This window comes from Eptesicus fuscus, chromosome 21, assembly GCF_027574615.1.
Source record: "Eptesicus fuscus isolate TK198812 chromosome 21, DD_ASM_mEF_20220401, whole genome shotgun sequence".
Classification (NCBI taxonomy): domain Eukaryota; kingdom Metazoa; phylum Chordata; class Mammalia; order Chiroptera; family Vespertilionidae; genus Eptesicus; species Eptesicus fuscus.
This window is the reverse complement of record NC_072493.1, coordinates 41909613-41936390: the sequence shown is the minus strand read 5'-3', so window position 1 is coordinate 41936390 and position 26778 is coordinate 41909613. Positions and strand designations below refer to the sequence as shown.

General features: G+C 58.0%; 2 protein-coding genes across 4 annotated transcripts in view; both read left to right on the top strand.

Moving 5' to 3' along the window:
- Nucleotides 1-2569: 2569 nt before the first annotated feature.
- Nucleotides 2570-10372, top strand: KPTN (kaptin, actin binding protein). 3 transcript variants are annotated; one of them, XM_054710526.1, is made up of 12 exons: nucleotides 2570-2825; nucleotides 3167-3249; nucleotides 3371-3455; nucleotides 3539-3593; nucleotides 4990-5065; nucleotides 5160-5233; nucleotides 5461-5570; nucleotides 5647-5724; nucleotides 6414-6489; nucleotides 7249-7336; nucleotides 7422-7604; nucleotides 10186-10372. In XM_054710526.1, the coding sequence occupies exons 1-12, from the start codon at nucleotides 2603-2605 to the stop codon at nucleotides 10312-10314; spliced, it is 1260 nt and encodes a 419-aa protein (XP_054566501.1). In that variant the 5' UTR covers nucleotides 2570-2602; the 3' UTR covers nucleotides 10315-10372. The 3 variants fall into 3 exon arrangements, with proteins under 3 accessions (XP_054566501.1, XP_008152643.2, XP_054566502.1); XM_008154421.3 differs by having other exon boundaries at nucleotides 7201-7336; XM_054710527.1 differs by lacking the exon at nucleotides 7422-7604 and having other exon boundaries at nucleotides 7201-7336.
- Nucleotides 10373-13248: 2876 nt separating this feature from the next.
- Nucleotides 13249-26778, top strand: part of SLC8A2 (solute carrier family 8 member A2) — a 29922-nt gene continuing 16392 nt past the window's right edge. Inside the window, exons 1-3 of the mRNA XM_008154424.2 lie at nucleotides 13249-13378; nucleotides 18581-19271; nucleotides 25703-26367. Coding sequence (XP_008152646.1) covers nucleotides 18597-19271; nucleotides 25703-26367 — 1340 coding nt within the window. The 5' untranslated portion in view covers nucleotides 13249-13378; nucleotides 18581-18596. The remainder of the gene's footprint in view (nucleotides 13379-18580; nucleotides 19272-25702; nucleotides 26368-26778) is intronic.

Here is a 26778-nt window from a genome sequence, read left to right as displayed (position 1 = left end):
TGTGGTTTGGTTTAGGTTCCACACCCTTCGGGGGTTTTTTATTTCCTGAAAGTTCCAGAGGCAATTTTAAAAAGCAGGTAGGGTTGGAAACCACTAAGACAGTTCTTTCCAAACTGGAACTTCATTTATTCATTCGCTCAACAGTTACTGAGTGATGTCATTTAGAGGTTACCACGTGAGGTAGAAGCCTGACCGAAGCATTCTTCAGAAGCAGAACTAGACCCCACATTCTAGTCGCCCAGCGAGTATAACGAAGCACCTGCTGTGCCGTGCCCTAGTCCAGAGCCTGGGAATACAGCACTTGGAATACAGCACTTCACCATGGAGCCAGACCCTGCCCTCTAAGGCGTTCACGCCCCAAAGGCAGACATCTGGGACTGACACCCTCCTCATCCAACCTGCCTTTGAGAACTTGCCTTTTATGTCTCTTATGTAACTGTCTGGCGAAGGACTGGCACATCGTCTGTAGGTTTTTCACACGTTTATTGAATGCTTGCTTTCACGCTTGTAGTCCACGTGCTGGGATCTTACTGCCGTCTCGGACCCTGCGATCTGTGTATGGGTGTTCTTCCCGCATGGAGGGAGGTGACAGGAAAGTTGGCCAACTCTGGAAACTATACAGGTGTCGAGTCCCCAAGCCCGTCATGCCATTCTAGAGACAAAATACTCAGGAACCTCTTAAGACCCTGGGTTTAGTGTTACAGAATTTACCAGGCAACCGAAAAAATGCCCAGGGAGTACTCAGATCCAGCATAGAGCCGTTTACTTTCAGATGTCCTAGTACAGTGACTCGGGTCAGTTCTCCAAATCCCGAGTGAGTGACTATGGAGGAAGCTTTCCCTCTATACCCTTTGGTTTCTTTGTTTTCCGTGTCCTAACTACCAGGCTTTTGTGGTGGCCTCCACAGCCCCTCCGGAGTCGGTTAGGATGGGGAAGTTAGAGCGTATCTAAGTCAGTGGTTCTCAACCTTCCTAATGCCGCGACCCTTTAATACAGTTCCTCATGTTGTGGTGACCCCCAACCATAAAATCATTTTCGTTGCTACTTCATAACTGTAACTTTGCTACTGTTAATGAATTGTAATGTAAATATCTGTGTTTTCCGATGGTCTTAGGCTCTACAGCAGCAGTTTTCCTAAGACCATAGATTCTAAGTGCCTGCTCTGGGTGGTTCCTGTGACCTCCCCTCTAGCTAAGCTGTTCCATGCTCTGTTTATGGCCCCTTTGTAAAATGGGAGTATTCTGGGAAACAGGTTCTGCAAGACAGGACAGGCATCAACGGAGTTAATTATCGGCTAGCAAGAGTGTGCGTGAGAAGGCAGGTTACTGGCACAGATTCAGATTGCCAGCCCCCCACCCCCAAATGTCTTATATCCCCCTTCATTAGAAACACCTGGTTAACATCCTGTCCACCCCTTTCCAGCCTATCAGTCAAGGGACTTCCTCTCCCTGAGCCTCAATTTCACCCTCTATAAATTGGACTAATAAATAAACCTCTGCAGGATTGTTGCAAGGGTTATCGAAGTAAAGTTGGAGAGGATGTGTGGCACATAGTGCCCAATAAATGCTGAGTAATGAATGCTGGGTAACAGTAGGATGGTGTGAGGATGCAATGGGATAATCCAGCCAATATGATTGGCACAAAGCCATTCAAGAAAGGAGGAGGTTCTTTGTCAGGACAGATAGCTAGACCTTTCTTTCTTTGGGGTAAGAAAATGCATTTCACCATTATATATATTTCAATTCAATGTTTTAATTAGAAACAACTTGAAACCATCAAGATGTTAGTTTAAAAAAATTAATTCAAAGCTAGATTTAAAGTAATCAGCCGGTTTCACAATGAGAATTGATATTCCGGGATGAGAAACAGGATGTCTAGATATAGATGAGACTCTAATCTAATATTCAAAGTTATTCCTGAGAGCAAATTGATTAGGTGAAGCAACGGGCACTCTCTTTCATAAATATATTTTTATTGACTTCAGAGAGGCGGAGAGAGGGAAAGAGAAACCTCAACGATGAGAGAGAATCCTGATGGGCTGCCTCCTGCAAGGCCCTCTGGAGGTCTAGCTGGAAACCCGGGCATGTGCCTGACCGGAATCGAACCGTGACCTCCTGGTTCATAGGTAGATGCTCAACCACTGAGCCACACAGGCCGGGCCATTTCACCCTTTTAAAAGTGATGTGATTAATAAACCATTGGTGCTGTCTTATTTGGGTTATAATACTACTTACTAGGAGTGTGATCTTACTTTTACCTCTGTGTGCCTCAATCCCTTCATCCATAAGACACAGTAACTACCTCAGACTGCGTGTGCGTTTTAAATAAATTGATAGATGGGAAGCGCTTAGAACACACGGTTCCCCGACATATATTAAGCTTTATTGTGGGAGTTAGCCACCGGCCACATAGCGCGCAGGCGCGTTGGGGCAAAGTCTCCGGGGAGGCCCGGCGGCCATCTTGGTAAAGGGCAGCGACGCATGTGCTGACGTCGTCAGCCTGCGCGACCAGCGGGCACCCGGAGGTCCCGGTCGCCTCGGGAGCGTCGGGTGGGGCAGGGCGGGCCGCGCGGGGCTGCGGGAGTGAGTGGTTGAGGCGCGCGATGGGGGAGGCGACCGTGGCCGCGGGGCCTTGCCCGCTGCGCGAGGACAGCTTCACGCGCTTCTCATCGCAGAGCAACGTGTACGGGCTGGCGGGCGGCGCGGGCGGGCGCGGGGAGCTGCTGGCCGCCACCCTTAAAGGCAAGGTGCTGGGCTTCCGCTACCAAGACCTCCGACAGAAAATCCGGCCGGTAGCCAAGGAGCTGCAGTTCAATTACATACCCGGTGCGTGGCGCTATGGGGCCGGAGGGCGGGGAAGATGGTGTTGAGAAGGCTTCTGAGTCTGTCTGAGCTGGATCACTGTGATAGGAAAAGGGGACCAGGGTGATTGAAGGGGATCGGAGCTGATCATCAGGAGGCGTTGGGGTCAGAGGGCAGGGATAATAGGAGCCTGGCAGTGGTTAGGATTCAGGATCTCTGCTACCATGATGATGGTGATCTGGACTCAATAGGATTCAGAGATCATGATAATTGTGGTGGTTAAAGGTTATTGAGTCCTAGAGGTCAGGGGTCACTATGATTGGAGGTATTGCCTGAAACTTGAACTTTGAACTATCCCCTCTCAGTGGATGCCGAGATTGTCTCCATCGACACTTTCAACAAGTCGCCCCCAAAGCGGGGCCTGGTTGTGGGGATCACGTTCATCAAGGTACCCAGAGCCCCCTCCACCTACCTGTTCCCTCCTCCTTACATACATGTGGATCCACTGGATCTGATGCAGATCCCTCCTGCCACCCCTACTCTCCCCTGAGGCCAGTTTCCTTCCACAGGATTCAGGGGACAAAGGCAGCCCCTTCCTTAACATTTACTGTGACTACGAGCCTGGCTCTGAGTACAACCTTGACTCCATTGCCCGTGAGTGTGTCCTGGAGGGAGGGAGGGGGTGGGGAGGGGGCCCGGAGGTCCCTCGTGCCCATCTGCCTGTGCTCCCTCTGCAGAGAGCTGCCTGAACCTGGAACTCCGGTTCACTCCTTTCCAGCTGTGCCATGCCGAGTGAGTAAGCCTGGGGAGGGGTACAGTAGGGTGCGGGTGTGCCCATAGACAATCACATTCTAGCTCTGTCTTTTTAGAGCAGCGTGCGTTTAAGGTGTCCATGGGCCAGGCGTGGCTGAGGGGCTACCATTTTGTTATCGCCAAACTAGATAATCAGAGTTCATTGAGCACCCGTGTTCTAGATATCTAGAAATCTCAGGTTCTCGGGATCTCAGTTTCTAGATTTGGATGTTCCAAGAGCTAGAAATGCTATTTTCTAGAGTTGCGAGCCCTGAGATTCCAGGAACTGGAAGTACTGTAGTTTGATAATTTTGAGGTTCTGTCATGATAAGGTCCTAACATTGTCATAGTTCAGGGAGCCACCCTACAGATCATCTAGAACCCGGAGGTTCTAGAATCCCACACTATGAGGATTCCATTCTAGAGCTCTGGATTCCATCCTAGAACACCAAGGGTCTAGCACAGGTGCTGGCAAACTTTTTCTGTAAAGGCCCAGGCGGCAAATCTGGTAAATATTAGGCTTTTGAGGGCCAGACCGTCTCTGTCACAACTTACTTGTCTGCTGTTATCACAGGAAGGCAGCCATTGACTATGTAAATGAGTGGATATGACTGTGCTTCAATAAAGCTTTATTTATAAAAACAGGTGCTAGGTTGGATTTGGCCTGTGGGGTCATAGTTTGCCAGCCTCTGCTCTAGCAGGTGAGAGTTCTAGAAACAGATTTTCTCGATTCTAGGATCTGGATGTTCTACCATTCTGCATCTGAATATCCTTGGTGGCAGTTTATACAAGGCCTAGTAATTCAAAGGAGACAGAGAACAGAACTAGTTCTAGAGGAAGAGATTCTAGTGTCCTCGGCCTCTGCGACCCCCTCTAGAGCTTTATATCACCCTAGAGGCCTGGCGCACAAAATTCGTGCACTGGTAGGGTCCCTCGCTCCTGCCGGCCAAGGCCTCCCTTCCCCCGGCTGCCTGCCGCCTTGGCCTGGCACTGCTCACTCACCTGCTCCACCATCCCGCTGCGGTCCCACTCTCATCGGGGCCCATTGGGGCTGGCAGTGCCTCCACTGCTGCATCGTCGATGCCCACCATGTTCCGTGCCGCCCCCTGGTGGTCAGCGCACGTCTAACTCCCGGTTGGTCCAACTCCCGCCTGTAGGGACAATTTGCATATTAGCCTTTTATTATATAGGATTCCTAAATCTCATCCGGAATGAAGACTCTAGCAGATGAGGGCTCTAGAAATGGAAGGTTCTAGCATGCTAACTTTCTATAGTTCTGCACCCCGAAGTTCTGGCCCTGGATCCAGTGGCTGGATCCCAGAATGTTAGGGTTCTTGGAGGCAGAGGTTTTGCACAGGCTCTGCCACACGGGGGTCCTACATGTCTCTGCTTTCAGGGTCCAGGTTGGGGATCAGCTGGAGACCGTGTTTCTCTTGAGCGGGAATGACCCGGCCATTCATCTCTACAAGGAGGTGAGGCAGGGGGAGGCGTGGCGGGCTCAGCCCTGCCGGCGTCGTCACGGGATGGCCACTGATCCAAGCGGGTGTTGGGTCTTGGTTCTCCCAGAACGAGGGGCTGCATCAGTTTGAGGAACAGCCCGTGGAAAATCTCTTCCCAGAGCTCACCAACCTGACCAGTAGGTAGGAGAGCCCCTGAGAGTGGCCAGACGGGACCAGGGCAGGTGGCCGCAGAGAAACCAGCGTGGGAATTGACCCCTAGAGAAAGCGGGTGGCGGGGGATTACCTCAGAGAAATCAGGCAGCAGCGGGGGTCCCAGGGCTACAGGGAGGGGCCGGATGGGGAGGTGGAATGTGGGACTGGGACCCGGTGACGGCCTCCGGCCCCCCTGTCCGCCGCCCCCCCTCCAGTGTCCTCTGGCTTGACGTCCACAACCTCCCCAGCACCTCCCGGCGACTGTCAGCCCTCGGCTGTCAGAGTGGTTACGTCCGTGTGGCCCATGTGGACCAGCGGAGTCGAGGTGATGGCGGGGCCTGGGAGGTAGGGGTGGGGGGCTGAGGGCGGTGGCAGAGCCCTGAGTGCCACCCTCCCCGCAGAGGTTCTGCAGACGTGGACAGTACTGCAGGATGGCCCTATCTCCCGCGTGATCGTGTTCAGCCTCTCGACCCCCGAGGGTGAGCCCTGGACATGGGGGAACAACTCTGCAAGCTCGGCGACCCCGCATGCATATGTGTGCCCTGCTCCAGAGTCCAGCCCTCCCCCCTCCCCCGTCCCTCCGTGTGCCTCCCCTCCCTCCACGCCCTCAGGTCTCCCAGCTCCCGCACCTCCGTCTCATCTGAGACCCGGCGTGGGCCTCTGCCTTGCACGTGGGGGTCTGACCTCACCCTGCTCCCTGCTCTGTCTCACTCTCCCGCTGTGCTCTCGCCCGGGCTTTTCTTGAGGACTCGCTGTCCCACCACTCACGGTCTCGCCTCTCCCCCCGCATGTCGCTCTGCTCCTCTTACGGGGTCCATCCTTCGCTGCTGCCTCCCCGGGCCTGACCTCGGCCATCTGCCATCTGTCCCCCGGGCTGGTGTTTATTTCCCTCCCACCGTCACGCCTACTGTGGCCCAGCTTTGGACCTTCCTGCTGTCACCAGCCTTTGCCTCTTCTGCTATCGTGGTCTAACCCCAGACTTCCTGTTCTCCTGGTCTCTAACCTCAGTCACTCCCCTCCTCTAACCTCTGACCCTCCCTCTGTAGCACACCCTCAGGTCTTTCTTCTGAGGTCTAACCTGTGTTCCTCTCACCGAGGGGAGGGAGGTGTGAGGAGAACCCTGGACCTGTCCCCTCAGACCCACCCCCCATTCACGTTCTTTCTCCAGAGACCAAGGGCGGGCCGCAGCGGGAGGAGTACAGCGTGCTCGTGGCCAGCATGCTGGAGCCAGCCGTGGTGTATCGGTGAGGGGCCCGGCGCGTGGTGCCGTCTCACCTCATACCTTTGCTCTGTGGTCTGTCCTTGTCCTTCTCAGCAGGAAGTCCCTTTGGGTGAGGTTGTTCAGGGCTGGGCAGGGAAAGGTGTTCGTGTCCCAGGGAGTGGGTGCAAGTGTTTAAGTGTAGAACTTGTAGGGGGTGTGTGGAGGCCTTGGAATGGGCACGAGCTGTCCGCGCTCCCCGGAGGAGGGGGATAAAGCCTGCTGGCAGGTGTGTCACAACTGCCTTCGCGTGTGAGAAAAGCTCGGTTTGTAGCATGTGCCGATTCCCATGGTGTAAATACTCCCACCGTGGGAGAGATCAGGCCACTGACACGGTGCCAGCAGGCTTGCAAAACTTGTGAGAGTTTCCTCTGGTGAACCGGCACGAGGCAGCTGTGGCACACCTGGTGGGCAGTGGGGACCAAGCTCTCCAGGCTCCATGGGGACAGTGTGGGTGTCTAGATCCCCAAGGGGCCCATGTCGGTTTCCATTTGGGAGTCGGATTGGGGAGTAGCAGCTGGGCAGTCTGAGTAAGGGATGTGAGTTCCCCGTGGTGGATGGGAAGATGATCCGGTTGGAGATGAGGGCGTGCAGTCCTTCGAAGTGGAGCCGTGTGGGCACCTGGCCCAGGGTCTGGCACTAAGGGTGGTGGGCGCTGCGATCTGACCTCAGCCTGCCCTGCGTTGGGGACCCTCAGGGACCTGCTGAGCCGGGGGCTGGAGGACCAGCTTCTCTTGCCTGGCAGTGACCAGTTTGACAGCGTCCTCTGTGGCCTGGTCACCGATGTCGACTTGGACGGGCAGCCGGAAGTCCTGGTGGCCACCTATGGGCAGGTAGGACCTGAGGGAAGGGCTGACACCCACCCTCCCCTCCACCGTCCCCGGCGCCCTGTGTAACCCCAGCCCCGCGCCCCTGCAGGAGCTGCTCTGTTACAAATACTGCGGCCCCGAGTCGGGGCTCCCCGAGGCCGAGCGCGGATTCCGCCTGCTGTGGCAGAGGAGCTTCCCCAGCCCGCTGCTGGCCATGGCCCACGTGGACCTGACCGGGGACGGGCTGCGGGAGCTCGCCGTGGTCTCCCTGAAGGGCGTGCACATCCTGCAGGTAGCGGGCTCCGCGGGCTGGGTCTCTGGAAGCGGAGCCTGAGGTGGGGTTTTCGTACACCTGCTTGATGGAGGGCGTGTTCACAGGGAATGTGTAGGGGAGGGCGGGGGGGTAGATTCCCTCACCTTCAGGCAAGGGGATTGGCTACAGGCCCCCACCGGGGGAGTGGGAGGAATCTCTTTCTGGGAGGTGGTTCCTGTTGACTCAGGAGAGCTCCCAGGAGAAGGGGCAGCTGGGAGTACTCACAGCTGGCAGGGAAGCATTCACATCTGGGGGAGCACTCACAGCTGGGGGGAGCGCTCACAGCTGGGGGAACGCTCACAGCTGGGGGGAGCGCTCACAGCTGGGGGAGCACTCAAAGCTTTGGGAGCACTCACAGCTGGCAAGGAGCATTCACATCTGCGGGAGCACTCACAGCTGGGGGGAGCGCTCACAGCTGGGGAGCGCTCACAGCTGGGGGAGCGCTCACAGCTGGGGGAGCGCTCACAGCTGGGGGAGCGCTCACAGCTGGGGGAGCGCTCACAGCTGGGGGGAGCGCTCACAGCTGGGGGAGCGCTCACAGCTGGGGGAGCCCTCACAGCTGGGGGAGCACTCACAGCTGGGGGAGCACTCACAGCTGGGGGAGCACTCACAGCTGGGGGAGCACTCACAGCTGGGGGGAGCGCTCACAGCTGGCGGGGAACACTCACAGCTGGGGGAGCGCTCACAGCTGGGGAGCACTCACAGCTGGGGGAGCACTCACAGCTGCGGGAGCGCTCACAGCTGGGGGAGCACTCACAGCTGGCGGGGAACACTCACAGCTGGGGGAGCACTCACAGTTGGGGGAGCACTCACAGCTGGTGGGAGCACTCACAGCTGGGGGAGCACTCACAGCTGGCGGGGAACACAGCGGGGGGAGCACTCACAGTTGGGGAGCACCCACTGGTGAAGGGGATTCTGATGCAGCATCTGTCCCCCCAGTGCCCCTCGGCCTCCCTGACTTTTGTCCTTCATTCCTCGTGCTTTGTCGCCTCGGTCTCTTCCCTGTGGCCTGGCCCCGATCTGCCCCTGTGATCTGACCTCCATCCTTCCCTTTGCCCCCCATGACCGCGCCTCCTCGCTGCAGCCACCCCTGGTGTGCGCGTGACCAGCCTCACTCTGGCTGTGGTCTCCCAGCAGCAGCTGCTGAGCTTCCGGCTCCGGAGTCCCCCTTCCCTCCCTGCCCGCAGTGCGGCCTCCAGCCCCCCTTCCGCAGCCAGCCTCCAGCTCTCCGCTCTGGCCACCTCGAGCCCTTCCTTAGTCCAACCTCCCAACTTTCTGTGGTGGTCAGGCCTGGGAGCTGTGGCCCACTGTCCAGCTTTCGGCTGTACTTTGACCTCTGACCCTCCCAAGCAGCCTGACTGCCGTTTCCCCTGTCACGGTCTCATATCCAGCCGTTCCAGTGGTCTGGGGTCCAACCCGGGACCCTCCATTGCAGATTCACCTCCAGCTAATATAGCCTGACCTCTGACCTTTTCCCCATGGCCCAGCCCCCACCCCTTAGGCCATGGTGAGCATGCGTTTCCTAACGTGTTCCTTGCTTCTCCCATCTGGTCCGATTCCAGGATCCTTCCCGTGTTGTCCAGCCTGGGTTCTCTCCACTGCGTTGACCTCACTGCCTCCTCGGAGTCTTATTTGGGCTCGTCCTCCGGTCTGTCCCGCAGTGGAATGGCCTAGGGGAGGCCTCAGGGGAACCATGCAGGGCAGACCCCGGGGAAAGGGTCTGAGTTGAACCAGTGGAGGAGGTTAGACCTGAGTAAAACGCAATGAGGTCAGGCTCCGGAGCGGCCCGAGGTTAGACCCTCATGGAAAGGGCTTAGGCCCTGCGGGGTGGCTCTGTTTGAGTGCCGTCCCATACACCAAGCTTGTGGGTTTGCTCCCCAGTCAGGGCACGTGCAGGAATCAGCCAGCAGGTGCAAAAGTAAGTGGAACAACAAATCGATGTCTCTCTTTCTCTTTATAAAATATATACGTGTGTGTGTGTATAAATTTAAAAAAAAAAAGGAAAGCTCAGAGGTTAGGCCACAGGAGGCGTCTGCGGTGTGACCGAGGCGGCAGGACTGCCCTTCGCTGTGCTCGGACCCTCCCGTCACCCCGCACTGTGATCCGTTTCGAGCCATTTCACTAAGATCTCTGTCCCACCTCAGACTCCCCGGCCATCTAGCTCCGCGCCACCCGCCCCCCCCACCACCATGTGGGACATTCCTCTCTTGTCCGCTTTGCTCCGCCCTCCTCTGTCCTGTCGGCCTCCTTTTCTCTGCCTGTGGCCTCACCTCAGCCTCTCCAGGGTCAGACCTCCCTCCCACAGAACGCAGTCTCTCATATTTTGGTCCATCCCGTCTCTGTCATCAGCCTCTAACCTCAGACTAACAGTTGGCCAGGCTTGTTCCTCCCATTGGAATTCACTGAAGGCCGCCCCGGGTCTAACCTTCACTCGCTGAGACCTGTCCCACCCGCACACTGGTTTGCTCTCCGGCCCCCCCATGGCTGGGCTCCGGGCCAATGGGGTGGTCTGACCGGCACCCCTCAGCTCTCTCACCCCGCCCTCTCTCTGTTCCCCCAGCACAGTCTGATTCAGGCCTCGGAGCTGGTCCTGGCGCGGCTGCGGCACCAAGTGGAGCAGAGGAGGCGTCGGACGCAAGTGCTGGGGGACAGGGTGGGCCCGGGGCCTGCTGGGACCTCAGCCTCCTGAGCACCCACCCACTGCCCACCATTGGGGTGCTCGCCTCCAGCCCTTGCTGGGGGGGACGAGTCCTGGAGGAGGGCATGCCTGGCCAGCCCCCCGGTGCTGGGGCCCCAGGGCGCCCTGCGACCTCACCTGACGCACTCCTCTGGGCCTCAGTGTTCCCATTGAAAAGGGGGTGATCTCACCCCCCCCCCTTCCGCTCCAGGTGAGAACTGACCAGCCACCCATGGCGTTTCTGTCCCGAGGAGCTGAACTCGCCGTTGTCTTTATTCTTTTGTTCAGCAAGCGAGTCCTGAGAGCCTGGCGCCAGGTGCTGGGCTGGACTCGCCCAGAAGAACGGAGGGAAGTGGGGGGACATGGGAGAGAGGATCCAGGGATCGGCCAGAGGCAGGAAGAGACCGCAGTGTGGACCTCAGAGGAGAGAGATGAGGGTGGGCCCTCGCAGAAAGGCTGAGGTTAAACCACGGTGAGAAAGGCCCGACTGCAGGGCAGCGGTTTCCGCCGGTGTGCCGAGAAGGTTAAAGCGTGCAGTCCCAGACCATTTAGCCAGGGCACGGACCTCACCCCTTAGGTTGTCAAATAGAAAAATGACAACGGCCACAGGGCCAGTGTGGCTCAGTGGCTGAGCGCCAGCCTGTGAACCAAGAGGTCACCAGCTGGATTCTGGGTCAGGGCACATGCCTGAGTGGTGGGCTCGATCCCTGGTAGGGGGCATGCAGGAGGCAGCTGATCAATGGTCTATATCTCTCTCATCATTGATGTCTCTCTCCCTCTCTGTCTCTGAAAATAATTTTTAAAATGTATTTTTTAAATGACAACAGCCAACACAATAGCCGTTGGGTGTGATCAAATAAAAATTACACCTGTGTCAAATAAAAATTACACCTGTGTATGTGTGTCAGAGCACTAAAGAATGTATTTGTTGGCTTGCACAGAATATTAGTAATGAGTTTATGCATCCCATGAGATGAAAGGAAATGGCTGCTGTAGGGGAAAGGCCTGAGGTTGGGCCCAGGTGGAGAGAGCTGGGGTTGGACCTGCAGGGAGGACGGGTGAGACCCCAGTGCAGAGCTCTGGACCTGAGACTGGTCCCAGTAGGGAACGAGGAAATGGAGCCTCTGAGTAGAGGGAAGGGTGTGAAGGACACTGGGGAGCTGTCCAACTGCAGAGGGGGTCTGAGGCCAGACCCTGTGGGTAACGCTGAGGTTGGACCCCAGCAGGAAGTGATAGAGTTAGGTCCCCCGGGACGCTGAGCTAGGGCTCGGGACACACCACGCTGGGAAGGACGAGGTCCGTCCTAAATGGAAAGCCCAGGGGCTGGAGACAAGGCTGATCTCCAGCCGCAGCCCATGGCGGTGGGACCTGCCCCGGCTCTGGCACCAGGAAGACTCAGAGGCCTCCCTCCCCGACCCGTGGGGGCCGGGGTGACCGCCTCCCTCCCCGACCCGTGGGGGCCGGGGTGACCGCCTCCCTCCCCGACCCGTGGGGGCCGGGGTGACCGCCTCCCTCCCCGACCAGTGGGGGTCGGGTGACATGAAGGTCTGCCCTCCCCCTCCAGCGGCCAGGAATCGGTCGGAGGGCTGGGGACTAACTCTGAGCAGGATCAGGCTGGTGGGACGGTGGGCCCCTTCCTCCCGGGGCAGAGGTGGGTGGGATCCTGCTCCCTGAGGAGCGGTCCTTCTGGCCATCGGCCTCCCACCGTGGAAGCCCACCCGTCGGTGTGACGCCCGCAGTGACAGCGAAGGCCCAGCCGCCAGCGCTCCGCGGGGCCTTTACGGGGCAGCCCGCCATTTCTCTGACCCTGACTTCTCCTCCCCCAGGACACAGGCCCAGGGTGGGGATTGGCAGGGAGCGTATGTCTCCCTCCCGCTGCCCACCTGCGCCGTCACCTCCGTGCCGGGCGGGAGGGGACCCTGGGGGACTCGGGGAGAGTGATTCGTGGTGGGTGGGTCTCAGGGCGCACACCCTAGCCCAGGCGTCCTCAAACTACGGCCCGCGGGCCACATGCGGGTGTTTTTGCCGTTTTGTTTTTTTACTTCAAAATAAGATATGTGCAGTGTGCATAGGAATTTGTTCATAGTTTTTTTAAAACTATAGTCCGGCCCTCCCACGGTCTGAGGGACAGTGAGCTGGCCCCCTGTTTAAAAAGTTTGAGGACCCCTGCCCTAGAGAGAGGCGTGTGTGGGTGTGTCCACTCCGGGCTCGGGAGTTGGTCTGGGCCACCTGGCCCTCCGCAGCTCACCTCCTGGCCTCCTGCCAGGCCCGCGGTCCGGGGCGACGTGTGGTGTAGCGGTTCCGGGGGCAGAGCCTGAAGCCACCCTTCACCCCTCGGTGCCTCCGTTTCCCCATCTGTAACCGGCTAATAGCGTCCACCTCGCAGGGCTGTGAGGGGGTTAGCTACATCAGCACGTGTCAGGCGCTTAGAAAAATGTCGGTAGCACCGCCTGCACGTGGCGAGGGCCTTGAGAGTGGCCGCCGCTGTATTATTATTAACGGGCGCCTTTGTGGTTGTTTGTGAGTTTGGATCTGAGGGGCTAAACATTCCGTCCTCCCCCCAGTTCTGGGAGCCGGTAACTATTTGTAGCTATTTTTTGCGTCCTTGGCCCTTCTGTGGATCAGAGACTGTGTGTGTGTTGGGGATGGGGGCGGAGGGTGCCTCTGAAGGACCCCTCCAGGTCTCCCCAAAACAGAGAGAGTGCCCTCCGCCGCTGTCCCCGCCTGCGGTGCTGAACCCGGTGGGAGGGTAGGCGGCTGGGGCTGCCTCCTCCGCCCCGCCCCTCGCCAGGCCCCGCCCCAAGCCGCCCCCGCCCGGCCGCCTGCCCTCTCCCCGCCTCTTCCTCCTCCCTCTCCAGCGCTCCTCCTCCCCTCCAGCCTCCCCTCCCCCCGTCCCTCCCCCCCTTCTCTCCTCCCTCGATCCCCTCTCCCTCCCCTCTCCCTGGCTCTCCCTCTCAGTCTCCAGCTCCTCTCTCTCTCTCTCCCTCTCCCTCTTCTCTCTCTCTCCCTGTCGGGCAGACTCGCCCACCACTGCCAGCCCAGGGCTGGGGGGACCCTTCCCAGGCTGTGGCCGCAGGTAAGAGGTCCCCCGTTGGGTGGGGGCGTGGGGGGAGGACGGAGTTCCCCAGCCTGGGGGAGGGGGCGTCTGTGGAGCCAGGAGCCGCTTTTCCCTGAGCTCGTCGATGGCGGCTGGGGGGCTGCACAATCCAGGTGGGGGTACCCAGGCCTTTCCAAGGGGCGGGGGCGCCGCCAGCAGCCAACATCCTCAGCCCCCGCTGCCTTCCGGGGAGTATGGCGGGCTGGGGAGGGGGTGCCTCCTGGGCACCGAGGGGCGAGAGCACACCGCCCCCTCCCCACCCGCGTTCCCTCCCCGCCCGCGACTTCCTGTGTCTGGGTCTCCGCTCCCGCCCGCACCTCGGGGGTCTCTGTCCGGCCGCCCGCTGCCTCGGAGTCCGTCCCTGCATCCCTGTCTGGTCTCACGCTCCTCGCGGTCCCTCGGTGCCCGGTGCGCTGCCTCCAGCGCCGCCTCTATATAAGTCCAGGCTCCTCCGTCCTCCCTCGCCATCTGTGCGCTTCCCGGCTCCGCTGTCCCCTGCCCGTCTGCGTCCCCGCTGTCAGGGCGCCTGCCCCTTCCCCTCTCTCCTCTCCGTCTGTCTGTCTAGGCGTCTGTCTGCCCGGCGCTCTCCCTCCTCTCCCCGGTGGCCCGCTCGCCCGCTCTCCTGCACACCTTTGTCCCGCCCCTGGCAGGGGGAGACCTGGAGGAAGAAGATACGCCCTGCGGAGTGGGCTCCCCCAGAAGGCGAGGAGTCCCCCAAACTCCTCTGCCTTCTTCAGCCCGGGTCCCTCCCATCCTCCCGGCCGCACCTCCCCACCTCCCCGTCCCTCCCCTGAAGACAGAGCGCCTTCCTCCGCCGCCTGTTTCCGGCTCTGAGGCCAGTCCTTGCCGTCTAGCCTGCGCCCTGTGCGTGCAGACGGAGCCAGCCCTTCTGCCCAGCCTCCCATTCCTCTTCTCGTGATGGCCAGTCCTGCCTGCAGTCTAACTGCCACCCCTCTTGCTGTTTGTCCATCACGGTTCAGCCTTGTCACATTCTGGGCGCCTTTCCTGCTCCGGGCAGAGCCCTAGGTCCTGGTCCGGCCACGCCAGCCCCTCCTGCGGCCTCATCTCCACCCGCTGGAGGTGTGCGGGCCTCAGACTCTCCGCGGTGCGGTCCGTGGGGACGGAGCCCAGAGGGTCCTCTACCGCCCCTGGTGGGACCGGGCGGGCCCTTCTGAGGCTACAGGCCCCTGGCCAGGGCACCTTCTTTCCTGGAGGGAGGGGGCCCCAGAGGAAGTGGGCTCGAGTGAGGGACAAGGGACGGGTGAGGCTCCCGGTGCCACGTGGCTCCGGCGGGGTTAAAGGAGCACCCGGTCAGGAGTCCCGAGATGAGTTGCCATCTCTGCTCTGCCCGACCTGAAGCTGTGACTTGGCCAAGCCCTCTCCCTCCTGGGCTCCAGGTCACCCACGAGCACTGTGTGTGAGATCCCCGGGCTGGGACATCGCATGGCTCACAGTGTGTGTGTGCACACATGTGTGTGATCCCCAGAGACATCGCATGTCTCACCGTGTGTGTGTGTGTGTGTGTGTGTGTGCACACATGTGTGTGATCCCCAGGCTGAGACATCGCATGTCTCACCGTGTGTGTGTGTGTGTGTGTGTGCGCGCACGCACATGTGTGTGATCCCCAGGCTGACACATCACATGGCTCAACCTGCAGCAGTAAATGTGCACGTTTCAAAGCCTGGGTCCCCACCTTGCACATTTGTGCGAGGGGCGGCGGGCACCCCCTGCCCCCCACAAGCACAGTTGGGAACCACCACGGCCCTCAGCAGTGTGCCCCACCCTTCCCTCACGCCAGACTGGACCCCCTCAAGCTGGCAGCCCCATTCTGCAGAGGAGGGCTCTGAGGTCCCAAGAGGCCTGTGAGGCGAAAGCGGGGTGCTCACCACTGACCCAGCTGGCCGCTGGCCCCGGGAGAGAAGGGAGATGGCTCCGGAGATGGGGCCGGCCATCTGCCCTCCCGGCTCCCTCCCTGGCCTCAACCTGATCCTGTCGCCCCCGGATCCTCAGCCCAGATTAGATTTCAGCTCTGCTGATGGACAGAGAGGCAGAGGCAGGAGGCAGAGGAGGGGCGCTCAGCTGTCCCCAGCCACAGGCGCAGACCTCGGCTGTTCATTTCACAAATATTTATCTTGTGCTGTCTCTCCTCCCCCGAGGCCTCCGTGAGAGGAAGCCAGGTTTTTGAGGGAAAGGCAGTGAACCAGCCTGCTCTGTGGGCACGGAGAGCAGCCCTGGCTGGCCCTGGCCTCCCTGGCGACTAGGGGGTGGGACAGGTGGTTGGACTTGAGGGAGGCTCGCAGGCCATGGCCCTGCCCGAGAGAGGGAGTGAGATGCTTCAGAGGAAGGCTTGGCTCCCAGGTGGCCCTGTTCCTCCTGAAAGCCGAGGGGGGGAGGGAGGGAGAAGAGCGTGAGTCTTTGCTTTGGATCCTGATGGGTTTGTAATTATGCCTAAGTCGTTGCTAATTAGGGGGCTGCTAATTAGACATATCATTAGGGGACTTGCCGATGGGGGGCTAATTGTGCGGTGGCCCTTTAAGAATCACCCCTCTCTCCCGCCTACACACACACACACACACACACACACACACACACACACTCCTTCTCAGGGAGGTTCTGCCAACATTCTGCCTCCCTCTCCAGGAGGAGCCAGCTCCCAGCCGGGAGTGCGTGCGCGAGGAGGTGGGTGTGTTGGGAGCAGGCTGTGGGCTAGGCTCTGAGAACTTGCTTCAGACAAAAATGGAAGGTGCTGGGGGAAGAGCGGCTGGTGGCCAGAGAGGGGTCAGGGTTGGAGGAGGCCAGGAGGCCCCCTCCCTTCCTCTCTCAGTTCCTTTTTTTGCAGGTTGCTGTGTTACCATGGCAACGCAGGGGTGGGGCAGAGGAGCTGGAAGTCAGGGCCACTCTTGGGAAGAGAAACTAGGAGCACGGGGTTGTTGCTGGGGGGACTTCAGGCGAGTTACTGAGCCTCTCTGAGCCTTGGTCCTCTCATCTGGGGAGTGGTTGGGGAGTCCCCCCAAGAGGGCCGGTGCATGGTGAATACAATGTTCAGAGAAGAGGACCCCTTGAGGAGAGAGAGGGGGATGTGGAGGGGAACCTGAGGGAAAGGAACAGCAGGTGCAAGGCCCCTGAGGCAGGCACTTGTCCCGGGAGGCAGAGGCGTCAGGACCAGCGAGGAGGTGGTGTGGCTGGGCCGAGGGAGCAGGGGAAGAAAGAGGGGATGAGCCAGAGGGGATGGGGGCCAGACGGTGCGAGAGCGTATGAGCCGGGCAGAGCAGGGGACTTTGGTGCTCTGAGTGAGGAGGGAGCAACGAGGGTTCTGAGCAGCGGGGAGATGTGCACTGGTTTGCATTTTTAAAAGAAATCTAAACAGACAGACACAGCCACTCTAACCCAGGACCAGACACAGGAAGAGAGGCCCTGAAATAGTAGAGACCCCACACCCACAAACAGGACAAAACCTCCAAAACGGTTCCTATGTCACAGCTGCTAAGGAATTATGCGCCTCACAGAGACGGGGTACTGGAGAGAGACACCTGCCACCAGGTGGGGTGGGACGGGTGACAGGCCCTCCAGCCGCCCCTTCTCAGCCCCACCTGAGACAGACAGAGACCCCAGCACCCCCTTGCAGCCCGACTCCGAGCATGAGCCTCTGAGGGCCAAGTTGGGAACCATTAGAATCACCTAAAGAATCGCCTCCAGCCCTTCACCTCTCACTAAATTATTCCATCTGTTTTTTTTGTGCCTGGCTTCATTCATGCATTGCGTGTCTGTGAGATTCGTCTGTGTTGTTGGGTGTATCAGTAGCGCACTCCCTTTTCAGTGCTGTGTAGTATTCCTCGGTGTGACCCCGTGATGCTTCTCCATTTTACTGCTGACAGGCATCTGGGCAAAGTGGCAGCTATTAGACGTGAAGTTGCTAGGAACACTCTTGTAATCCAGCCAGAGTGGCTCAGTGGTTGAGCGCTGACCTGTGAGCCAGGAGGTCTCGGTTTGATTCCTGATCAGGGCATGTGCCTGGGTTGCAGGCTCAATCCCCAGTGTAGGGCGTGCAGGAGGCAGCTGATCAATGATTCTCTCTCATCATTGATGTTTCTCTCTCTCTCTCCCTCTGCCTTCCTCTCTCTGAAATAAATTTACATGTATATACATATATACATACATACATATACATATATACATGTACACATATACATATCTATACTAATAAAAGCATAACATGCTAATTAGACCAGATAAAGCCATGGTGGCAGGGGCCGAGGCAGAGGTGGTTAGGGGCGATCAGGCTGGCAGGGAAGAGCAGTTAGGGGTGATCAGGCCAGAGGGGAGGGCAGTTGGGGGCCATCAGGCTGGTAGGGGAGGGCAGTTGGGGGCAACTGGGCCAGCAGGGGAGGGTAGTTGGGGGACATCAGGCTGGCAAGGAACAGTTAGGCATCAATCAGGCTGGCAGGGGAGCAGTTAGGGGCAATCAGGCTGGCAGGCAGAATCAGTTAAGGGCAATCAGGCAGGCAGGCCAGTGGTTAGGAGCCAGCAGACCCGGATTTTGAGAGGAATGTCTGACTGCCAGTTTAGGCCCAATCCCATAGGGACATCCAGCAGTTGGACATCCCCTGAGGGGTCCCAGATTGGAAAGGGTGCAGGCTGGGCTGAGGGACACCACCCCCCTCCCAGTGCACGAAATTCGTGCACTGGGCCTCTAGTATGCATATATACATATACATATATCTACATATTTTTAAAACATTCTTGTATATGTCTAGTCTATTGGTGGACACATGACCTGTTTCTCCTGGGTAATGCCTGGGAGCAGAATTGCTGAGTCGTAGCGTGCACATGGTTCAGCTTTGGTTTCCCAGAGTGGTGAGACCAATTTACAGTCCCATCTGCTGTGCGTCTGTCTTTACCTTCCTGTGTCTTTCTCCCTTCGTCTCTGTCTGCCTCCCTCGGTCTCCATCCTCCCTGATTAGTCCTCAGCTTCTCCCTCCTTCTCCATCCTCCCTGATTAGTCCTCAGCTTCTCCCTCCTTCTCCATCCTCCCTGACTAGTCCTCAGCTTCTCCCTCCTTCTCCATCCTCCCTGACTAGTCCTCAGCTTCTCCCTCCTTCTCCATCCCCATCAAGCCTTGACTCCTGTGTGTCAGGGAGGGGTGCGCTCCTCTCACCCAAACTTCCTCCTCCTCCCCCGCAGGACCCCGCCCCCCTCCATGGCTCCCCTGGCCTTGGTGGGGTTTGCGCTCCTCCTGGGGGCTCCCCCATGCTCGGGGGCGGCTACCCCGACCCCCTCTCTGCCACCTTCCCCCACCAATGACAGCGACACCAGCACGGAGGTCTGTCAGGGCTCCAACCGCTGCCAGCCGGGGGTCCTGCTGCCCGTCTGGGAGCCCGACGACCCCTCGCTGGGCGACAAGGCGGCGCGGGCAGTGGTCTACTTTGTGGCCATGGTCTACATGTTCCTGGGCGTGTCCATCATCGCCGACCGCTTCATGGCCTCCATCGAGGTCATCACGTCGAAGGAGAAGGAGATCACCATCACCAAGGCCAACGGCGAGACCAGCGTGGGCACCGTCCGCATCTGGAACGAGACCGTGTCCAACCTCACGCTCATGGCCCTGGGCTCCTCGGCGCCCGAGATCCTGCTGTCCGTCATCGAGGTCTGCGGCCACAACTTCCAGGCGGGCGAGCTGGGCCCGGGCACCATCGTGGGCAGCGCCGCCTTCAACATGTTCGTGGTCATTGCCGTGTGCGTCTACGTCATCCCGGCCGGCGAGAGCCGCAAGATCAAGCACCTGAGGGTCTTCTTTGTCACGGCCTCTTGGAGCATCTTCGCCTACGTCTGGCTGTACCTCATCCTGGCCGTCTTTTCCCCGGGGGTGGTCCAGGTGAGCACGGACCGGGGACTCCGCCTTGGTGCATGCACGTCTGCAAAATCCAGAGGGGTGGCGCCCTGGGCTTGGCGGGCCGGCTCATGCATCTGCAGAAATGCATGCTCTCACCCCCAGAGGGCGCCGGGTCACGCCCTGAGCAAGAGCTTCGGGCTGGAGAGGGAGGGCAAGTGGGGCTGGAGTCCCGAGGGTGCTCCCAAGCCATGTCTAGATGGTGCTCCAGGCCCTGGAAGGGGCTCCTCTGCCTGGGTGGGTGGAGGGGGAGGGGAGGTTGCCATTGGCAATAGTCCCACCCAGAAGGGGCGCCTTTTAGCTCCCACAAGGGAGCCACGTGTGCTGCGGAGTCCGTGTGGTCTGTGCAACGCATCCTGCCGTTCCGGTAGCCAGCTCCTTGCTAGGTGTGGGCACGTTTCCCTGCTCTCCTTGTCGTTTGCATTATTTATTCCTACTTTTTCCATAAGACATGCCCTGTTTGCACAGTTCATGCTACAGTCGCATAAGCCCGCCTTGTGTTTCCTGACAGTGCTAATTGATTTGGGGCACGGGGGCAATTTGCATAATTATCCATGGACATACACAGAGGCATGCCCACATCTGCCTCCTCTAGCTCTGTATTTCCCAGACATGCAGTCGTGGTTTGCACCCTCCATTCACCATTCACGAGTGATTGCTGATGTGAGGATAATTTATGCCACCTGACTGTAATTTTTACTCACATCAGCACAGGTAGAAGTCCAGTCCGCAGCAACGACCACTCTGCATAATTTTATTCCAGTAGTGAGGCAAAACTGAGACCCAGCTGCGTAATTTACACCCACACTCACATACCCATCTGCCTCTCGATGCCCAGTGTCTTAACCGGCATCCTGCCTAGCCTTCGTTTAAAACATCTGCCTAATTTATTTCCCACAATCCCGAGACTGCAGCCTGCATTTGCATAATTTATGTATGGGCCTGCCTAATTCATTTGCACACATGCATGATTTATTTGAGGCTACCCAGGATTCCTTCACACGTGTGTAATGTATTCATGCATATCTGTCAGGTTTTACCCGTTACAGTTTCTTTCCGGGAAGGATCTGGAGGTAGAGGCATAAAAATTCTTTGCAGATGATACAGAGGCAGAACTGAGGGCTGAGAAGGCGGAGAGGAGAGGGGGAGAGGGAGGCAGCAGCAGCGGACAGGGAGGAGGGAGGGGGAGACAGCCACTGCGACTGACCCTGACCGTGACCCTGAGCTCCCGGCTGCCATGGCCAGTAGCACAGAGCAGTGTGTCACAGTTCTCTTTGGTCTTTAGTTTTAATTTTTATTTATCTATTTTAGAGGAGGGGGGAGGGGGAAAGAGAGACATCAATGTGTTGTTTCCCTTATTTATGCATTCATTGGTTGATTCTTTTTTTAAATATATTTTTATTTATTTCAGAGAGGGAGAGAGAGAGATAGAAACATCAATGATGAGAGAGAATCATCGGTCCGCTGCCTCCTGCATGCCCCCCACTGGGGATCGAGCCCGCAACCCGGGTACGTGCCCTTGACCAAAATCGAACCTGGGACCCTTCAGTCCGCAGGCTGACACTCTGTCCACTGAGCCAGACCAGCTACGGCTGATTCTTTTTTTTTTTTTTTTTTAATATATTTGTATTGATTTCAGAGAGGAAAGGAGAGAGAGAGGGAGAGAGAAACATCAGTGATGAGAGAGGAGAGAGAATCATTGATCGGCTGCCTCCTGCATGTCCCCACACTGGGGATCAAGCCTGCAACCGGGGCATGTGCCCTGACTGGGAATAGAACCGTGACCTCCTGGATCCTAAGTTGAGCGTCATAGGTAGACACTCAACCACTAAGCCACGCCGGCAGGGCTGTTGGTTGCTTCTTGTGTGTGCCCTGATCGGAGATCGAGCCCGCAACCTTGGCCTATCGGGACGGCACTCCAACCAATGAGCTACCCGGCCAGGACACTATCACAGTTTCCAGGCTGTTAAAAAGGTTTCCAAAATGGTCTGTGATGAGGATTTACACCAAAACTGTGAAAAGAATTTTAGACGCCGCGGATGAGAGGTGGATAGGGACGGGGTGGAGGGGAGGTTTCCCCCGAGAAGGAGCTGGCTCGGATGTAGGGAGCAGGGGGGATAAGACGCCACGGCTCTGGGCGGAGAACCAGCCTCGGGGGGTCCTGTTGGGAGGAACACGGAGACCGGGATTATGGGACGTTTTGTGAAACAGCTGAAGGAGCTGGCATGAGAGAGAGATGGCCCCAGTTCCTCCTGGATGCGCTGAACTGGGCAGGGAGAAGACGAGTCTGGCTCTGGCTTTCCCCCAGAAGTGCTGTGTGACCTCGGGCGAAGCCTGTACCCTCTCTGAGCCTCGGTTTTCACATTTGAACCATGGAAGAGGGGTTGAACTAGACCACCGGTTCTTTTTAAAAAATGTTTTTTAAAAATATGTTTTTATTGATTTCAGAGAGAGGAAGGGAGAGGGAGAGATAGAAACACCCATGAGAGAGAATCATTGACCAGCTGCCTCCTGCACGCCCCCTCCTGGGGATCAAGCCTGAAACCCGGGCATGTGCCCTGACTGGGAATCGAATCATGACCTCCTGGTTCATGGGTCGACACTCAACCACGGAGCCACACCGGCCGGGGCTTTGTTGTCATTAATCCTCACCTGAGGATATTCTTTCCATTGATCTTTAGAGAGAGTGGAAGGGAAGGGAGGGAGGGAGAGGGAGGCAGGGAGAGAGAGAAACTTCAATGTGAGAGAGACACATCAATTGGTGCCTTCCGCATGTGCCCCAACTGGGGCTGGGGATCAAATCAGCAACCCAAGTACGTGCCCTTGACCTGGAATCGAGCCCAAGACCTTTTGGTGCACAGGCCGATGCTCTAACCACTAGGCAACACTGGCCAGGGCTCGACCAATCGTTTTTGGCCCTTCATACCTGATGCTCCTTTTTTATAACCAATAATTTGTTATCTGCCCTTTATTCTGCTGATGGGAAATTCTTAGGTAAGAAGAGAGAGGTCTTCTAGCCTCGGAGTTTAGTTCGTGGACCCTGGAGCCAGAGGCCTGGGTTCACATCCCACCTCTGCTGCTTCTCAGCTGTGTAACCTCGGGCAAGTCCAAAATGCCACCTGACTGTAATTTGTACTCACATCAGCGATTTGTACTTCACGTCTAATAGCTGCCACTTTGCCCACGGAGTCCCTGTCTGCCTCCCTCGGTCTGTGCCTCAGTTTCCCCACCTGTAATCTGGGGGCCACCATAGTGCTAGCTTTACAGGGCTGCGTGAGGATCCACTGAATGGCTACCTGTGGAAGGGCTTAGAACCGCCAGCCAGGGACAGAGTGAGCGTGAGTGTTCTTCTCATGAATGAACTTGAACTTGCCTCTGCTGCTGGCTTCCCCGCGTCAGTGTGATGCCTGAACGATGACATAAAGGAAAGTGACCTCTCATAGAACAGTGTGCATTTCCACATGTAAGTGCTTCCACACGGCCACTGAACAGTCCTGACGAGGGAGCCACGTGCCGGCACCTACTTAGAAAGAACGGGCCCCAGCCGGTTTGGCTCAGTGGATAGAGTGTCGGCCTGTGGACTGAAGGGTCCCAAGGGCACGTGCCCGGGTTGTGGGCTCGATTCCCAGTAGAGGGCGTGCAGGAGGCAGCCGATCAATGAATCTCTCTCATCATTGATGTTTCTCTCTCTCTCTCCCTCTCCCTTCCTCTCTGAAATCAATAAAAATATCTTTAAAAAAAAATAAAAGATCAGAGACCATTCCATGCAAGGATTCGAACAGAGGAGCAGGTCACCAGGGGTCACCAGGAGGTTAAAAACCAGCATCGTTAGCGGATAGGACACCGCCCAGGAGCGTGCCTCCCACGTACAACAGTCAGAGTGGAGCTCTGTTCTCGTTATTGGAGGCGCGGCTTTCACTGCCATGACTGCCCAGTGGGAGGTTCCGAAATGAAGTCGGCAGGACGGGGATTGTGGGGGGCTGCCCCAGGAGTCTCTGGATGTCAGCCGGCTGGAACTCCCCAGTGATGTGCACCCATAAGCACCCCTGGAGTTCTGATCCCCCGCTGGGGGGCGTGCCTGTCCACCCAGACCTGAGGTGTCTCCCTCCCCTCCCCTCGCTGTGGGTGCCCTACAAGGCAGATGGGGCCTGCTAGGGTCTCCTTCACTCTCCCTCCAGGGAGCGAAGCCGATCGTAGGGGCTTGAGGTTGTCCTCCTTTGAAGAGAGCATCCCCCGCAACATACACAGCGGCCAGTTCGGTGCCCAGGAGGCGGGGCTCACTTTACAGCGTCTTCTCACAAACCCATCCGGTGGCTTCTGTGCGGTTTGCCTGTCTCCGAGTCCTGCCTTTCCCCCGCGCCATCAGCTAACAGCGACAAGGGCACGTGGAGACGGGATCTGAAAAGATCTCTTCCCGGCCAGACTCATTTTTAAGATGCCTCTGGGGCCATCAAATGGTAAATCCTTTTCACTCTTTCCTTCTTTATCTTTTTTTGTCTTTTTTTTTTTCATCCTCACCCAAGTATATTTTTTCCATTGATTTTTAGAGAGAGTGGAAGGGAGGGGGAGAGACAGAGAGAGAAACATGGATGTGAGAGAGACATATCAATCGGTTGCCTTCTGCATACACCGTGAGCCTGCAATCGAAGCACATTGACCAGAATTGAACCCACAACCCTTCAGTCCCCCGGCTGATGCTCTAACCACTGAGCAACAGCTTTTCTTCCTTATCTTTAATGAGGAAGGTAACATTTGAGTCTTTTTTGAAAAATATATATTTTATTGATTTTTTACAGAGAGGAAGGGAGAGGGAGAGAGAGTTAGAAACATCAGTGAGAGAGAAACATCCATCAGCTGCCTCCTGCACACCACCCCCCCACCCACACTGGGGATGTGCCCGCAACCAAAGTACATGCCCTTGACCGGAATCGAACCTGGGACCTTTGAGTCCGCAGGCTGATTCTCTATCCACTGAGCCAAACCGGTTAGGGCTGAGTCTTTTTAAAAAATATTTTTTTATTGATTTCAGAGAGGAAGGGAGAGAGAGAGAGAGAAACCTCAGTGATGAGAGAATTATCGATCAGCTGCCTCCTGCACGCCCCTCACTGGGGATCGAGCCCGCAACCCAGGCATGTGCCCTGACTGGGAATTGAACCGTGACCTCCTGGTTCATAGGTCAATCACTGAGCCACGCCGGCCGGCTGGGCTCCATTTGAGGCTTTACACGCATGTTTTCAGGGTGAACTGTCATGTTAGTGGATGCTTTTGCAATGAGCCCAGGAGAATGATACCCATAAGGATAACGATAACAGTAACAGTAATTTCACATTTTGAGTATTTTCCACGTCAGGAGCCGACAATGCCACGTGCCCCGGTGCATCGTAACTCACTCGGTCTTGGGGATGTGCCCACCTCGTGGGCCAGAGGCCGGGCCAGACGTCCCGGGACCTGAGCCGGGCATGGCTGGGCTCTCCGGGGAGGCGGCGTGTAAACATGGGAGCTGGGTTCATGAGGCTGGGAAGGAGCCAAGCTGTGCCTCTTTTAGAATCAGCCCTGTCCCTAAGGGCCCGGTTCTGAGAAAGGCGCCAGGCCAGGCTGTATTCTGGGGAGGTGGGGGGGTGGAGGGAGATTGGGGCGGGGGAGGTGGGCAGAGCGCAGGGACAGGGAGCTGGGAGGCAGGAAGTCACAGCTCTGCCCCGGGGCTGGGGCTGCAGGGAGGGGTCGCCTTGGTGGTGGGAGAATCTGGCTCCTGGCACTTGGGCAGCTGGGCATGATCCTCAGCGAGAGAAAAGGGGGTGAATGAGGAGACCAGGAGAGAGACAGGGAGAGAGAGACACAGAGACTTCGAAGCATCTCACAAGGGAAGGAGATAGAAATCCACAAAATATACAAAAGGACGCGGAGACCCTGGCGGGCGGCTCAGTTGGTTGGAGCGCCGGCCCAGACACCAGAATGCTGCGGGCTCCATTCCAGGTGGGCATGGACCTAGGTTGCGGGTTCGATTCCTGGTCAGGGCGTGTATGGGAGGCAACCCATCTCTCTCTCCCTCTCTCCCTCTTCCTCTCTCAAATCAATAAACATATCCTCGGTGGGAATTTTTTTTTTTTTAAAAAAAGGAAGAGAGAGGAGGAGGAGAAAGGGTAGACAACAAAAAACCAACTGACACAGACTGAGACAGAGACCAACACAGAGAGATGAGGAGACTGAGAGACAGAGAGGAACAGAGACAAGGGAGGGGCAGAGACGGAGGTCGGAGATGGGGAGATGGGAGAGATGGGGCGATGCGGGAGAGGGACCACCTGCGGAGTGCTGGGACCCAGCCGCGGGGGGCGGGGGGCGGAAGGAGAGCCGCGGGGGCGGAGCGCGCCCCCTGGAGGCGGCGCTGACCCGCGCCCCCGCCGCCCGCCCGCCCGCAGGTGTGGGAGGCGCTGCTGACCCTCATCTTCTTCCCGGTGTGCGTGGTGTTCGCCTGGATGGCGGACAAGCGGCTGCTCTTCTACAAGTACGTGTACAAGCGCTACCGCACCGACCCGCGCAGCGGCATCATCATCGGCGCCGAGGGCGACCCCCCCAAGAGCATCGAGATGGACGGCACGTTCGTGGGCGCCGAGGCGCCGGGCGAGGCGGGCGGCCTGGGCCCGGGCCCCGCCGAGGCCCGCGAGCTGGACGCCAGCCGCCGCGAGGTCATCCAGATCCTCAAGGACCTCAAGCAGAAGCACCCGGACAAGGACCTGGAGCAGCTGGTGGGCATCGCCAACTACTACGCGCTGCTGCACCAGCAGAAGAGCCGCGCCTTCTACCGCATCCAGGCCACGCGCATGATGACCGGCGCGGGCAACGTGCTGCGGCGCCACGCGGCGGACGCCTCGCGCCGGGCCGGCCCCGCCGAGGGCCCCGCGGAGGAGGAGGACGACGGCGCCAGCCGCATCTTCTTCGAGCCCAGCCTGTACCACTGCCTGGAGAACTGCGGCTCCGTGCTGCTCTCCGTCACCTGCCAGGGCGGCGAGGGCAACAGCACCTTCTACGTGGACTACCGCACGGAGGACGGCTCGGCCAAGGCGGGCTCCGACTACGAGTACAGGTGGGTCCGGGCGGGCGGGCGGGCGGGCGGCTGGCTGTGCGCGGGGTCTCCCGGCGTCTGGGTCTCCTGGCTGCTCCCGTGCCCATCCTCGCTCTGCTATGGGCACACCTGCAGGATTCATTCAGTCACTCCTTTTTAACAATTTAAATAGAGCCCTAGCCAGTGTGGATCGGTGGATAGAGCGTTGGCCTGTGGACTGAAGGGTCCTGGGTTCGATTCTGGTCAAGGGCACATGCCCCGGTTGCAAGCTCAGTCCCCTGTAGGGGGCGTGCAGGAGGCAGCCTATCAAGGATTCTCTCTCATCATTGATGTTTCTATCTCTTCCCCTCTCCCTTCCTCTCTGAAATCAATAAAAAAAAAATTAAATATATTATTGGTTTCAGAGAGGAAGGGAAAGGGAGAGAGGGATAG